This window comes from Odocoileus virginianus, chromosome 3, assembly GCF_023699985.2.
Source record: "Odocoileus virginianus isolate 20LAN1187 ecotype Illinois chromosome 3, Ovbor_1.2, whole genome shotgun sequence".
In the NCBI taxonomy this organism is placed as follows: domain Eukaryota; kingdom Metazoa; phylum Chordata; class Mammalia; order Artiodactyla; family Cervidae; genus Odocoileus; species Odocoileus virginianus.
This window is the reverse complement of record NC_069676.1, coordinates 88,314,795-88,330,728: the sequence shown is the minus strand read 5'-3', so window position 1 is coordinate 88,330,728 and position 15,934 is coordinate 88,314,795. Positions and strand designations below refer to the sequence as shown.

The 15,934-nt window shown below is 34.5% G+C and overlaps 1 protein-coding gene across 1 annotated transcript in view; it reads right to left on the bottom strand.

Annotated features, from left to right (window-relative positions):
- Positions 1 to 2,389: 2,389 nt before the first annotated feature.
- Positions 2,390 to 15,934, bottom strand: part of SLF1 (SMC5-SMC6 complex localization factor 1) — a 68,878-nt gene continuing 55,333 nt past the window's right edge. Inside the window, exons 16-21 of the mRNA XM_020873028.2 lie at positions 10,555 to 10,700; positions 9,482 to 9,645; positions 8,558 to 8,694; positions 6,543 to 6,635; positions 5,949 to 6,131; positions 2,390 to 3,341 (exon numbers count right to left, since the gene is read on the bottom strand). Of these exons, the coding sequence (XP_020728687.2) occupies positions 2,860 to 3,341; positions 5,949 to 6,131; positions 6,543 to 6,635; positions 8,558 to 8,694; positions 9,482 to 9,645; positions 10,555 to 10,700 (1,205 nt within the window). The 3' untranslated portion in view covers positions 2,390 to 2,859. The remainder of the gene's footprint in view (positions 3,342 to 5,948; positions 6,132 to 6,542; positions 6,636 to 8,557; positions 8,695 to 9,481; positions 9,646 to 10,554; positions 10,701 to 15,934) is intronic.

Here is a 15,934-nt window from a genome sequence, read left to right as displayed (position 1 = left end):
ATTACACATTCCATCAATAATTTTTTCATGTGAAGGTATTAATTTAACTCTCTATAAAAGAATAAACAAAAGTGGCAAACATTTCTTAGTGTTTATATAAAGTATCCGAGCATTAATGCATTTGCATTTACCTAGGGGAATGAGTACTGGGTTCCACTAATGCAAAAGCAAACACGCCACATTCTATTCACTCTAAAATTGGTGAAGTCATAATACTGATCAAAGGATTAAATGATCAGATTAAGAAATTAATTTTCTTCAACAGGCTACACAGAAGACAGTAAAACTGGACTTACCTTCCTAGAATGTAAGCTTTCCTTCTCGTATTGTAGTTGGCCCCTGTCAAGCATACCACCTGGTACATAGTAGGTGTTCAAGAAACTATGAATTCAAAATACTGACTTATTTAGCATTTGATTTAATGAGGACAAATGTCTTTCTGGTTATTTTGGAGTTAATGAAATGACAAAAAAAGGTATATACTTGGACCACCTTATTATGCATAGGAAAATTAAGAAAAAGCTAGAAAATTTCATAGAGTCCCTTCCTGAAAAGCTGACGGTGAATACTCTAAAATCTTTTATATTCCAAATACCTGTGGGGATTATGTATTGAGAAAGCTGAATCTTAACAGCTCAGAAATCTCCTTCCAAGCTTTATTTATATTGTAATAAGGGCTTTTATAGGCTTTAAAAAAAACAACTCCATTGAACTATGATATGAAATCTGGCAGAGTACAATGAAGAATAGCATTACTCAGCTTTCTGTTCGGCTGCTGCAACTTTGAAATACCTGCAAGTGAAAAGTCAGGGGTCAGAAAGTCTATAAATTTTATCTATTAAAATTTCTACTTTCTTTATACCTAAAATAAATTTGAGGCAATTATGTTTTCCAAAATAAAACATTTAAGAAGTAATATGGAAAATACAGTTTACTATTGCAGGCTTAAATTCATATATATTTACCAGTATTATTAACTAGGCCACAAAACACTGTAATCTATTTGCCAAGTTATACTTCTAAAGAAGTGCAAAGTGCAATGATACCTTCTTGAGATAGAGACCTGGCAGTTTAGTGTTAAATATTTCATGTCAACATGACTTGTAGAAATCGGCAGACAGAACAGTTATGAAATGTTAATACTAACTGCAACTAAATGAATATTTCTTGTGAACATTTAATTTAGAAAACCACTTTTTCTTAGCAGCACAAAACCCTAACTCATGATGGTGATTATCTCATTAACTTAGAATTATTAGCAACTTAAGAAATTACTATCTAAATGATTTGCTGTAACTAAAAGGAGGAGTTAAAATAATAAAATACAAAGTAACATTAAGTGCCATATAAGGTGATAGGCTAGTACTTCTATCGTGACCAAGATATCTGGTGTTATTTCCATATGACAGGTGCAACAACCAAAATTCAGAAAGGAACTTAATTTAGTTAATAAGAAATTACACAAGAACTTGTAACTATGTTTGTCTGATGTCAAAGTCTATGTTTTTAAGTTTATATTCATTTATCAAGCAGATGTTATTCCACATGCCTTCACAAGTAAGTGATCCAAAGTCGCTGTTCTTCAAAATCAAAAAGTTCTTATGCATCATCTGGGGAAGCACTTAACTCTGAAAGCATTATAATGTGCCTTAGTCTCTGCTACATCATGTTTTCTCTGATATTTTGGCAGTTGTATGTCACATCTGAAGGCTAACTAAAAACTTTTTTACAGTAAGGTGTAAGAAATTACTGATATTAAAATGTAGGAAAAAAACTTGATTTTTATTCAGAGGTGATATACTAATGTAGCAATTTTCAGTTTAAGACTATAAACCCAGTAATAAAACTCTTAGCATTTGTATCCTGCTAAAAGATCTATTTCCAAAATACAACTAAAGAGTGCTTCTTTTAACAGATTATAATAACTGTTGTGAGATCATCACTTTAGTTACATAAAATCTAAATGGAAGTTCTAATTGTTTCTTTTCCAGCTGTATCACAATGTAACTTACTCCACTAGTGAAGCAATTCCAGTTTCAAAAGTAATTATTATCCATATCCTTTTTTAGTTTTACTATAAATCAGTGTTAGGAAAAACTGCAAAATGAAATGTTACTACTCTGTAAATTCATACTGGACTGTTAAGATTTTAGATAATCTCAAAGTCATTACTTTGTTGCCATTTATGATCTTAATATTTAATAAAACATTATAAAGCAGATTATTTTACTTAGAGAAGAGCAGTTACATGGAGTAGAAATACACTTTGTATAGGAACTGCTAAAATAAAATAGATCAAGGGATCAAATTATTAAACTTTGCACGTTTACTAATTTAAAAACAAAAAATATATTATTGTGAACTCTGAAATGTTCATTTTAGAAACACGTAAAACTAAAATGAGTATTTTATTCCAACAGCCTACAGAGAAGAAACAGGGAGCTACATGTTTATAGGTGCATATTTGCATCAATATTCTCATTATGATTCTAAGACCCAAAACACCTAAAATAGAGAACATTACATTTTGATTTTAAAAAATATTTAAATTAAAAATTTTTACATGTACAATGTAAATAAATAATATCACTTTTAAACCAAAAAATAATACAGATTAATAAAAGCAATGTATAACAAACAAAACTATTTTTTACTTTTCAGTTAAATTCTACACAGTGGAAAAAGAAGCCTATATTACAGCTTTGCATAAGTTCTTTAAGCACTTTTAAAATTTAGCAAGGCTGCAAATTCTGCAAAATAAATAAATGAAATTAACATGTTAATAAGCAACGAAGTCTCTAATAAATGACAAAGCAAGCTGAGCAGGTTTAGAAAGCTGACCCCTATTTTTTGGCATCATCATGAAAACTCTGTGACCGACCTACACATTACTTCCAATGTCACCAATAAGGCCTCAGTGTGTACTCCAGGACACATTTTTAAATTCTCAGGCAGTTCCTTCAGAATATTTGGGAGCTTCTGCAATGTCTTTATATTTCTAGCATAAAGATCCAATAACCAGTCAGTATGAGCACTAGTGGTTTCCTTATAATTCTGACAAGCTATAAGCAGCTCATTTAGATGAGTTAATCCTTTGAAAGCTAAGAACAACTCTGAAGACAAACCAAAAATTGAACAAAAATTTAGTAACATTCTACTAAGTAAAAATGAGCCAAATTCAAGTTGCTGGTGGTAAAAATGTTTTTCTGCTTGTGCATGAAAGTTCTCCACTGTATCTTCTATTTTTGTGATAGCAAATAGTTCTTCCTTGATTTGAGATGATACCACATAATCCAAGGGCAATTCCCCCTTACAGTTCCTCTGCTGTAGAAGCACTGGGCCTGTGAAAAAGAAAATGCAAAATGTTAAGCATAAAACATTTTGGCAGCTTAACAGCCATATTTTCTCTTTTTTTCTCAAAGCCACCCAGGGCTCAGTTTACAGTCATATTTTGTAGTAATTCATATTGATATAATTACCTAGCTATATATACTAACTGCCTAACAAAGGTGCTTTAGGAAAAAAAAACACCTAGCCAATTGCCTAATGAGGCTTGTCTAAAAGTATATGCCGTAGTTCAATAAATAACATATATGGTGTATGTGTGTATATACATATATATAAAACTTGGATAAAACTTTATAAATTGTCATCTTGAAATATCAGTGTTCCTGGAGGAAATTAACAAAATACATTTATCTTAAATTCTGTATGAGTCTTAAAGATATTTCGTAATACCACCAAGAGGAACAAGAACTGCCCCCTTCCATTGCTAATTAATTGGTGATAGCAGCAGTACAGACTGCAAAACTTTGCCCAGAGACAGAACACATTTTTCATTACCCTTGCTTATGTTCAATTTTTAGTAAAGGTAACTGATTCACAAAAAAGTAAATATTAAATGCTCTGGGACAAACTCAGATTTCATTTCACCTATGCTAGTTACACCCATCTAACCTTCTACTTACAAAGTACTGAAGACAGAATTTATCCCCTGGGTAGTAAAAGATGATATGGGAGGGGCAAAATAACAGTGACTCAGTATTTGGTCACACTGTAAAGAACAGGAGTACTTTGTACCCCTGCCAATCATATCCTGTAATTATTTATGCACTTTGCCATACAAATGTTACAAGGAATGAAAAGGTTTGAGTACTAGCAGACATAATCTGAAGATTCTACCTTACAACACAGATGTCATCAGGTCACAATTGCTAAAACTCTTCATGATGAATCTGACTGGACATATGTAGTGGGGCTTAGATAGACAATGTACTTCATTGTTAATATAAAAGATTAACCAGCGATGACATATGATTAATATATAATTTATAGAAAAAATTCTAAATCAAAACTAGATTTCATTATGGTGATATTTGCCCCAAAGTTTCAAGTTACTTCTGTTTAAAAGAGAAAATACAACAAAATTATGAACCCAAGATACCAGAAGTAAACAAAATTTTTACAAACATAAATAAATTTGTAAGCTCTCAAGAAAGACTAAGCAACTCACAACAAAGAGATAACATAGTTTCTATAGTGATCATATCAAACCATTTGATAGGTCCAAACTCAGATTATAACTAAGGCAAAGACAAATCTATATGATTGCCAAAGGGCCTTGATAAATCCAAGTACAAGTAGATTTCCTCTCTTAGGATAAATAACTCATCTGTGTACTATTCTTCACCAAAGGTCCTAAAACAATTCACACTGGTTAATATAATGCCTTCTTCTTCTGAAAAATTGGACTTAATGCAACAAAGGTTTTATATCACTTAGACCATGTGAAGCAAAGCCAAATACTGGCTTGGTATGTCACATTCATGGTTAAGCAGAAAAATGAAGTACTTCAGAGATAGAACAGTATGGTTCTGTAACCATGTAATACTAAAAAAAAGTGTAAAAACTGAAAAATATATTGATTATGAAATAGTATAAGTAAAACAGACACACAAAGGCCTTTAGGGGGCAGGAGAAGACTATAAATAACCAAATACACCAAACTACCATGATATACAGCCTTCCTTAGATAGACAAATGAGAGCTAGATATAGATATACAGTAAAGAGATATTTAAATAAAATACACTATTTTCATCCAAATAGCTTTAATTACTGGACAAATAGTACAATAGTATTTTTAATGCAAATAAAAGTAACAGGAAATTTATACAAATCTGCATTATAAGCTTGTCATCACTGTTTTTCCTTTTAAAACCCAAATCAGTTTTGAACATTTTGATATAAAATTTATATTTTTCAGTTCAGATATAAGAAGAATATCACTGAACTGGGGGGCTGGGGAAGGGTTTGGAAAGCAGAGATCAGATAAGAAATCAGCAGAAAAAGCAGCAGATGAATACTGAGCTCAAGTTACTTCCATCACAAACCCCTACACAACAATTATCACCATTTGGCAATTCTCCTACTTAACTTAATTGACTACAAAATGTGAATGAAGAAAAGATATTCTAGGATATCTTTTCTTGTAGTCTGTAAAGAAATGACTCATTAAAGAAAAAAAAGAATCACGTTAGCAGTTATATACAGGAAGTGAAATAAGAATGAAATAGCCAAGTACTCACAAATGAACATTTACATATACTTATTAAAAAGCTTTCAGAAATAGTTGGTTTATAGACATTACATACTTTTAAGTAAAAGGATTAACAGTAAAAACCAACATACTCAATTCAAAATATATTCTCGTAACAAAGGTATACAGGCTTAATGACACAAGAAATAAGTGCATTTCATCGAAAGGCTTTTATCGTTACTAAATAAAAGGTGCTTATATGTTAGCAGACTTTTCATGTTTACCTTTCATTAAAATATAATAAAGGCATTTTTCCTTATAGATCTTAAAACATAAAATGCTTTCTACCTCTGAGGGATTCATCAAAACTGGATAATTTATCATAACTCGCTCAGCATAAATGCACTCACCCCCGTGCTGGAGCAGCAGCTTGCCAACTTCCACATGTCCGTTTGACAGCGCATCATGCAAAGGAGTCACCCCGTCCACTTGAGTGAGCAGATCTACCTCTGGACAACGTTGCAAAATTTCCTGGACACACACTGTGTTGCCATAGTTACAGGCTTCATGCAAAGGCGTCCAGCCAGCATTGTCTAAATTAGAAATCAAGGCAAATTTTTAAACAGCAAAAGTACGACTTTTTGTAGTGAAGTACTGAAATTCTACTTCCCTTATCAGTGTGACTTCATAAGTGCCTTATATACAAACAGAATGCTTTGATATAAATGCCTAGGGGTATAATATTTCTAATTATAGAAAATAAAATAAAAGACAAAAAACTATTTTAAAATGTTGATGGTGGGGTATGTCAAAATATAGATGCCAAAAATGACTGTGCACTCTTCTACATCAGTATATGATGAATTTCTTGGTTTTTCTACCAATAATACTTTGAACATATGCTAGGTAAATATACTTAAGTGATTTTTAGTAATGCTGAAATTAAACTATTTAATATCACAAATATGTAACACTGAATTAGACAACAAAGATTTAGAACTTACCTTTAACATTGATGTCTATTCCTGGCATAGAGAGAAGAAGAATCAATTTCTCCACTTGGTTATTTATGCAAGCTCTATGGAGGGGTGTTTCTCCTGCCATAAAAAATTAATAGATTATTCCAGAGAAGACAAGATATCAACTAAAGAAAATAATCAAAGGGCATGAACCAGGAGATCTGGCCCCATGCCAGAAAATTATTTATTGAGTTTTCCTTTTGACTGGTTTAAACATCTCTCACATTAGGGAAAAAAAAAAAAAAGAAGGGGGAGGGAACCCCATCCCCTTTATACAGCCTTTCTGTCAGCAATTCAGCAATGAAATTCTACTGCAAAAGGTTTAACACAGGCATTGTCTCCTCCTAGTTCAAGGTTTAAAGCTTCAATCTTGCTATAAAACCCCCAAATGATCAGAGAACACCAAAAATACTGGGTTTTACAGCAATAAAAGTTTAGAGTGCAATTGCCCTCTCTTAAATTTATTCATGAACCTATGTTAAATGTATGGCTCTTTTTTATACAGCATTGATAGCTTAATTCAAATGAATGTTTCTGGCTAAGCACGAGTGCCTCTACACACTCAAGTGTAATTCAGAACTTCAAATCCATTAACAGATGGTTTGCTGCTTCTCAATAGGCTGTCTGGCTTGGCTACAGCAGCACAGAGAAGGAAAATGGGGGAATCTTAATATAAACACACACACACACACACATACACACATGCATGCACGCACACACATGCAAAAAAAAATCCTTGGTACCATTTAAAGCTGAACAAGAATGAAAAATAGAATGATAAAGTCTTTTCTAGAGGGGCGGGGGTTGGTGTGCAATTAGTGCCTGCTGCCTAAAACTGTCTATATTCCTCTATGTTGTAAACAAGATTACTAAGATACAAGGAATGATTTGATATAAGGGGAATTAAAAAATATTAACTGATTGCTTTGAAAATGAAATACATACTGAATCAAACTCTTTCTTGCTATAAAATACTAAGCAGCACATTTTTCCAGTGTTCAGTTTTTACAGATTATCTCTACAACTTCTACTAAAACATTTCTTTTAAAGCCATTGAAAAGCTTTTGAAGTTTTTCCCTACTATTTCTCAGTTCTCTTCCTCCCTCCCAGTTCCTTCTGCTGTTCAGCCTAAAGTCATTCATATTCATTTTACTTTCTGACACAATCAACAAAGAAAAAGGACACTTTTGTGAAGTTAATATCTGAGTTCACATTTAATACATTTTTCATATTTTGAAGCAAATGGACAGTTGTTTTACATTTGTGATATGCTACTATGAACTTAATGCCATGTAGAAATATTATGAAAGCTTGGTACCATAATGATAACATAGTATAGGTCATAAACAAGAGACTTAGCAATTTACTTTGGCCAGATGTAGACTCTTGGAAGGTATCATAATTTTGAGTTAAAGGGGTACCTAAGTTAAAGAAGGGCCAGGGTGAATTATTACAACGCTATTCTTGTTACTCCATCCCTTTAGGTACTTAGGTTCCAGTATAGTTAGAACCAAAAGCCAAGCACATTTCATAGTCTGGGCTCAATGCCTGGAAGAAAAAGAGTCCATATGCTTAACACAGCTATGTAACATAGCCTACTTCTCATTCTTTGTTCACAAAACGTCTAGAACTGAAAGAGATGAAGACTGAATTATACTTTCAAATCACAAGACACTGATCCTAAGCAGCACAGGTTGAGATGGAATAGAAAAGTAAGGCAGGCAAATCTGGAATGAGCTCAACATGAGCTACACAGTGTTTAATATTTGAAAAGGCAGGTGGAGAAAAGGGAGGAATACTCTATTACATCAGGTATTAAACACTTTTTTTTTAATAAATGGCAGTTCAAAAAATAATATGCTCTCCAAGAAGGTTATTTTCCTGGACCTCGTCCAATATTTAAGGTGACGTATTCATCAAGGTCAGTGTGTAAAACTTCCAAATACTGACTACAACCACACAAAGTTCCTAGCATAAATTAATTTAAATATTTGGAATACCTTTTAAATTAGTCTTGTGAAAATTTATCTTTGTAGTAACTAAAGAGGGGCAATTCTCCTTGGAACATGACAATTCTCCTTCTGACTTCTTTTTCAATCTTTTTAATGATGAGGAACATTTAGCAAGATTCAGTTCTCTGAAAAGAAAGTAAGACATAAGGGAAGCTTGTTTCTCACCAAAGCATGGCAGCACAAATTATATGGTGAGTTAAAAAAAAAAATCTAGCATTCTTTTAATTTAAACCCCACTATTCATTCAAATCTTTACTGCTTTCTATTTTTATATTTATTTCAACTGTATAGGAACAAATTCTAATGTATTAATTTTCATTTTATTAACTTTGCACCCAACTGACCACCAAAAAGTTTATGAATACTGAACGTCAGATAAAGAAGTTGAGACCAAGTAAACCATATTTGGCAGAGAGACTAAAGCAAAATGCTAATAAGATCAAAATTCAGGCCCCTACTTCCCATTCTTATTTTCATATTCTAATCCTATCCTCTTCTTCCTAAAAAGATTTCAAGTTTTCTGAATTTTGCATGGCATACTTTGAGAGGCAGTTTCTCATTTGGGAAGGCTATTAAAACAATTCAGAGTATCTTACATGACCATGCATTCTCAAGTCCCATCTTTACTATACCTAATATTTTAAATTACAGGGAAAAAATTGTGTGGAACAATATTTTGATGAAGGGTTTTATTTCTTTTCAAAAAGAATCTATTTTTTAATAGAAAGAAAGCATGAACATTGAATTAAAGAAAGTGAAAATATTGATCATGTGCACTCGTAGGTCTAAAAATGAGTTTTCTGCTAACCAGCATAATTCAGACAACATCTCAGATAACCATACGGTTCAAGAGATGCCTGAGAAGAGCTGTACTTGAAAGCAAAGCAGGGCTGGTATACAAGCATCACTTACGGTTTCTCTGGCAGCCCTTCACCTTGTTTCTGTTTAGCACCATTCAGCATTATTAAGGCCCTCTGAGATTCAAAGCAAGGCCGTGGTCCTATTTTCTTTGGTATCTGCATCTTTCTCGTCCCATGCACACCAGTTTTCCCCAAAGCTGGCAAGTAGGAATATACCTGTTGCAAAATAATATTGCTTTCTCAACTACAAAAACCTGGAAACAGTAAAGAGAAGTTACCTGATTCATTTCACCATTAAATGTAGTTGTATTTTCCTGGTTTCCTCAATATGGTTGCCTCCCTATCTCATTTGAACATGCTAAAGTATTAAGAAAGCTGCTAGTTCCATGTCATTATGCCAATATGACATACACAAGAAGAAAATTACTTTCTTAAAAATATTTTTTTTCGAACTCAAATTTGATGTTCATTTAAGAAAGCTCTTTTGATGAGTCTCATGCCCAACTTGTTATAATTAATTTGCCTATTTTTAGTATTTATGTTTACGTACAACTGGCATTTTGTCATTTCCATCTTGGTAATGCCTTCCTTTAACAGAAAAGAAATCTGGAATAAATGGAATAAGGAGTGCAAAAGTCATTAAAGACAAGGATTGTTGCAAACAGTATTTCCCAACCTGACCAATTATTAACAAGTATATTTCTCACTTGTTGAAGAAACTGCTAGAAATAGTAAATATCAATAATAGCTAAAGATAGCCAAGATAAAATTGTTTATATGTGCATAACCTTGGAGTCATTTGCAAATTTTGCTTTTTAAATATCATTAAATGCTATGCAGAATTTTTCTGGATCACAGTCTTTCCAAAATAACAACATTAGTTACTGTGGCAAGTGATACAAAGATTCTTGTATAATTTTTCTGTTATCAATTCTTAATTATTCTCAGGTAATTAAAATTTCTAGCCAATAATTATTAGATTTTGAGGTAAACTACCTGCTTTTATATCTATTTGAAAGATGATTAATATGCTCTGTACAATTATTAGAATAACTAAGAATATTTAAAAACTGAATGTATAAACTTACTTAAAAATTAAAAGAACTAAAATAGAGTGGCGCTTACCATTTTCTGAAGAGAAAGTGGCTCAGAAGAAATACTAATGGAATTCTGCAAACACAACTTTTTAAAGACTGCCTCTGCAACAAACATTTGAAGCCAGGAGGAGGAAAAGGAACCAATAAAAATCTCTAAGTCCTGTGAAGAAAAGTCTGTAGAAAACAAGAGAAGTAAATATAGTTATTGCTACACACTATAAAATTTCTTTCTATAGACTATTTCCTCCATGGACTTTATTCATTCAAATGATGATTTCTACACTGGTAAGATTCACCCACAAAATTTTAAACCATGAAAATAGGTAATATTCCTAATCCTTGGTTTTCAAGAGAAAATTTTTTTTAATGGCATATGTTCCCACATTTGAAACAACCATTACTTTTTATTATTTTAAATAAAAGGCTGGAAATTTTATATATATACACATGATTGGAGAGATGATATATGAATAGACAGACATAGGTTTTTATCACTATACTTTCCAATTAAAGATCTCTTCCCACAACTGGGCTGTCTATAAAAACCAAGTTCCAGGTTTCTAAACAGACACAGGTGTATTTAATTTGCATTGATTAGTCTTGAGCTGATAGGAAGACATTTTTCCTCCAACCACATCCACAAATCCTATCATTGCAGAGAAGGATGAAAGATAAAGAAGAGTAGTAATGTAAGACACCCTTTCATGGATCACAGCCTGGTCGTAGAGAAGGGGCTTAACTAAATGAGGCCATGGGCCATGCCATGTAGGGTCACCCAAGACGGCCAGGTCACAGTGAAGAGTGAGAAACACTGGAGGAGGAAAGAGCAACCCACTCCAGCACTCCTGCTATGAGAACCCCATGAACAGTATGAAAAATCAGAAAGACATGACACCAAAAGATGAGCCCCCCAGGTGGGAAGGGATCCAACATGCTACTAAAGAAGAGCAGAGGGCAATTACTAATAGCTCCAAAAAGAATGAAGTGAGTGGGTCAAAGCAGAAACAATGGTCAGTTATGGATGTGTCTGGTGGTGAAAGTAAAATCCAATGCAATAAAGAACAATATTGCATAGGAACTTGGAATATTATGTTCATGAATCAACGTAAATTGGACATGGCCAAGCAGGAGATAGCAAGATTGAACACTGACATCTTAGGCATCTGTGAACTAAAATGGACAGGAATGGGCAAATTTAATTCAGATGACCATTATATCTACTACTATGGGCAAGAATTCATTAGAAAAAATGGAGTAGCCCTCACAGACAAAAGAATCCGAAAAGCAGTACATGGGAGAAACCTCAAAAACAACAGAACAAAGAACTAATCTCATTTCTGGGGCAAACCATCCAACATCACAGTAATTAATCCAAGTCTATGCCCCAACCACTGATGCTGAAGAAGCAGAAGCTATAAGTTCTATGAAGACCAATAACATCTTCTAGAACTTATGTCAAAAAAAGATGTCCTTTTCATCACAGGCGACTAGAATACAAAAGTAGGAAATCAAGAGATACCTACAGTAATGGGCAATTTTGGCCTTGGAGTACAAAATGAAGCAGGGCAAAGGCTAAGAGGTTTGTCAAGGGAACACAGGGTCATAGTAAACACCCTTTTCCGACAAGCCAAGAGGCAACTCTACCCATGGACATCACCAGATAGTCAATACTGAAATCGGACTGATTAGGTCCTTTGCAGCTGAAGATGGGGAAACTGTATACAGTCAGCAAAAACAAGATCTAGGGCTGACTGTGGACGTGCAAGAAGATATCGGAGGAGTAAGACGGGGAGATTGCCAGCTTCCCTACAAATACATCAAAAACTCATGAAGATATGGAGCAACTCCCACAAAGCAACCTCTAGATGACAGCAGAAGACCCCAGGCCTCCAGGGGGACAGACTAAGCTCCCTGAAATGAGAACACAGGCACAAATGGCCCCTAAGAAGAAATCAACACAAACCACTCAACCAACCTTTCCCTTCAAGGGCAAAAACAAAAAGGAAGAAGGAATATAATCCTAAAGCTTGGGGAAAGGAGACCTCAAGTGGGGCAAGTTAGAAAAAAAAATAAGATGAAAAGACCTAGAGCTGACTGTAGCTCAGATCATGAGTTCCTTATCACAAAATTCAGGCTTAAATTGAAGAAAGTGGGGAAAGCCACTAGCCTTTCAGGTATGTCCTAAATCAGATCCCTTATAACATTACAGTGGAGGTGACAAGTAGATTCACGGGATTAGACATGGCAGACAGAGTGCCTGAAGTAGGGAGGTTTGCAACACCGTACAGGAGTCAGTGACCAAAACCACCCCAGAGAGAACGAAATGCAAGAAGACAAAGTGGTTGTCTGAGGAGGTGTTACAAAACAGCTGAGAAGACAACAGAAGGGAAAAACACAGTTCAAGATAACAGCAAGGAGAGATAAGAAGGCAACAGAGGAAAACAACAGAATGGGAAAGACTTAGAGATCTCTTCAAGAAAACTGGAGATATCAAGGAAACATTTCACACAAGGATGGGCAGGATAAGGGGCAGAAATGGAAAGGACCTAACAGAAGCAGGTGGCAAGAATACATAGAAGAACTATACCAAAAGGTCTTAATGACTCAGATAGCCACGATGGTATGCTCACTGACCCAGAGCTGGACATCCTGGAGTGTGAAGTCAAGTGGTTCTTAGGAAGCATTACTATGAACAAAGCTACTGGAGGTGACAGAATTCTAGCTGAGCTATTTTAAATTCTAAAAGATGATGCTGTGAAAGTGCTACACTCAATGTGTCAGCAAATTTGGAAAACAGCAGTGGCCACAGGACTGGAAAAGGTCAATTTTCATTCCAATCCCAAAGAATGTTCAAACCACTGCATAATCACACTCATTAGACATGCTAGCAATGAAATGCTCAAAATCCTTCAAGCTAGGCTTCTACAATATGCGAACTGAGAACCTCCAGATGTACAAGCTGGGTTTAGAAAAGGCAGAGGAACCAGAAATCAACTTGACAACATTCATTGGATCATGGAGAAAGCAAGGGAGTTCCAGAAAAACGTCTGCTTCACTGACTATCCAGAAGGTCTTTGACTATGTGGATCATAACAAACTGTTGAAAATTCTTAAAAGATGGAAATACTAGACCATCTTACCTGTCTCCAGAGAAGCCTGTATGCAGGTCAAGAAGCAATAGTTTGAACTGGACATGGAAGAGCTGACTGGTTCAAGACTGGGAAGGGGTACAACAAGGCTGCATATTGCTGCCCTGCTTATTTAACTTAAATGCAGAGTACATCAAGGGAAATGCCAGGCTGTGTTATCAAAAGCAGGACAAGACTGATGGTAGAAATATCAATAACCTCAGATATGCAGATGACACCAAACTCATGGAAGAAAACAAAGAACTAAAGAGCCTCTTGATGAAAGAGGAGAGTAAAAAAGTTGGCTTAAAACTCAACATTCAGAAAACTAAGATTATGGCATCCAGTCCCATCAGTTCATGGCAAATAGATAGTGAAACAATGGAAAGAGTTACAGACTTAATTTTCTTGGGTTCCAAAATCACTGTGGACGGTGACTGTAACACAAAATTAAAAGATGTTTGCTCCTTGAAAGGAAAACTATGACAAACATAGATAGCGTATTAAAAAGCAAAGACATCACTTTGCCAAAAAAAGGCCCATATAGTCAAAGTGATGTTTTCTCCATTAGTCATGTACAGATGGGAAAGTTGGACCATAAAGAAGGCTGAGCACCAAAGAATTGATACTTTTGTGCTGTGGTGCTAGAAAAGGCTCTTGAGAGTCCCTTGGACACTAAGGAGATCAAACCAGTCAATTCTAAAGGAGATCAACCCTCAACATTGATTGGAAGGACTAATGCTGAAGCTCCAATACTTTGGCCACCTGGTGGGAAGAGTTGACTCACTGGAAAAGACCCTGATGCTGGGAAAGACTGAAGGTAAAAGGAGAAGGGGGAGGCAGAGGATGAGATGGCTAGATAGCACCACTGACTCGATGGACATGAATCTGAGCAAACTCTGGGAGATAGTGGAGGACAGGGAAGCCTGGCATGCAGCAGTCCATGGAGTGGCAAAGAGTTAGACACGACTTAGCCACTGAATACAAAAATGATTATCCATCAAAATACTCACCAAAAGGACATTACTAGAATACCAGATTCACTTGTAGGGATTAAGTGTATTATTCTACAAGCTCTATAATAAAACAACTTAGTTTCACATATTAGTTGTAGAAAAGCTACTGCTCTTAAGGATAAATCATTTACTTGACTTTTCTATCCTGACAAAGGCTTAAAACCAACATGTACTAACAAAAATTTATGATATATTAATTTGAACCATTTTTAGATATATATATTTTTAAAACTGCCCATCTATGGCTTAATTGGAAGCCTAAGAAACCAATTATGTGTGCTTTGAAAAGGGGAAGGAAAGGCTTAAACACGCATTTCAAACAGGAATACAGTTTAATCTCTTGTAGTTTTAAATATTAGTGATCAAGCATAACTGAGAGCAAAGTAATCAGTCTGTTCACAGGATTACAATGGTAACATTAAAGTCTAATTTCAGCTGAAGTCAGTTACAGGCTCAGATATGTTAGGTTTAAATTTGTCTTGTGAAAACTGGTAGTAACAGTGGGTAATAATGCTTGTTTGAAAGTTAAGGGACATTTGATTATAAGTAAGGAAAGCATTAAAGTTGATTCATAACACACAGTAGAACTCTGTTAATACATGGCTCATTATTTCATGCATTTGGTTACACTGTAAGGTAAGTTGTATCTCCCGAGAGGTAACCAATACACACTGGAAACAATGCATATAAATATACTGATAATCTTTAAAGGCACTGCTAATCCTATCTTGGGTTCTCTAACTCAAAGAAGTTTCATTATGGAATGAAAACGGAATCCTTTTAGCTGAATGTTTAGTTCCCATGCTAGCAAATGATGCCAGAATTCTGTTTCTAAAATGGAAGAAAGGAAAAAACACACACACACACAATCTAGTAGGAATGGTGGGAAAGAAATGATAAGAAAGGATTCTGAAGGAAGATTGAATTTGAGCTAAGAAATGTTAAAAAGTCATGGAACAAAGGACAGCTACTTCACAAAAGGAACAGTAATCACCCCTCAGCTCAATGAAAAAGAAAGAAAAAAAGAAGATAAAATGCTTTAGATAAAAATCTTCTAACTTCAGTAGTATAAAGAGAGACCTCTCTTTGCAGAGGGCATCATTGAATAAATCCTGAACCCAGTTACAGCCTGGATTCTTATTCTAGAATCTGTTCGAAGTATCAAATTGATTGACAGCATATTCAAGAACTTTTTCTTTTATATAAAACTAAGATGCAATGAAACACATGTACAACAAAAGAGAATACTTAGTCTAAAATATTT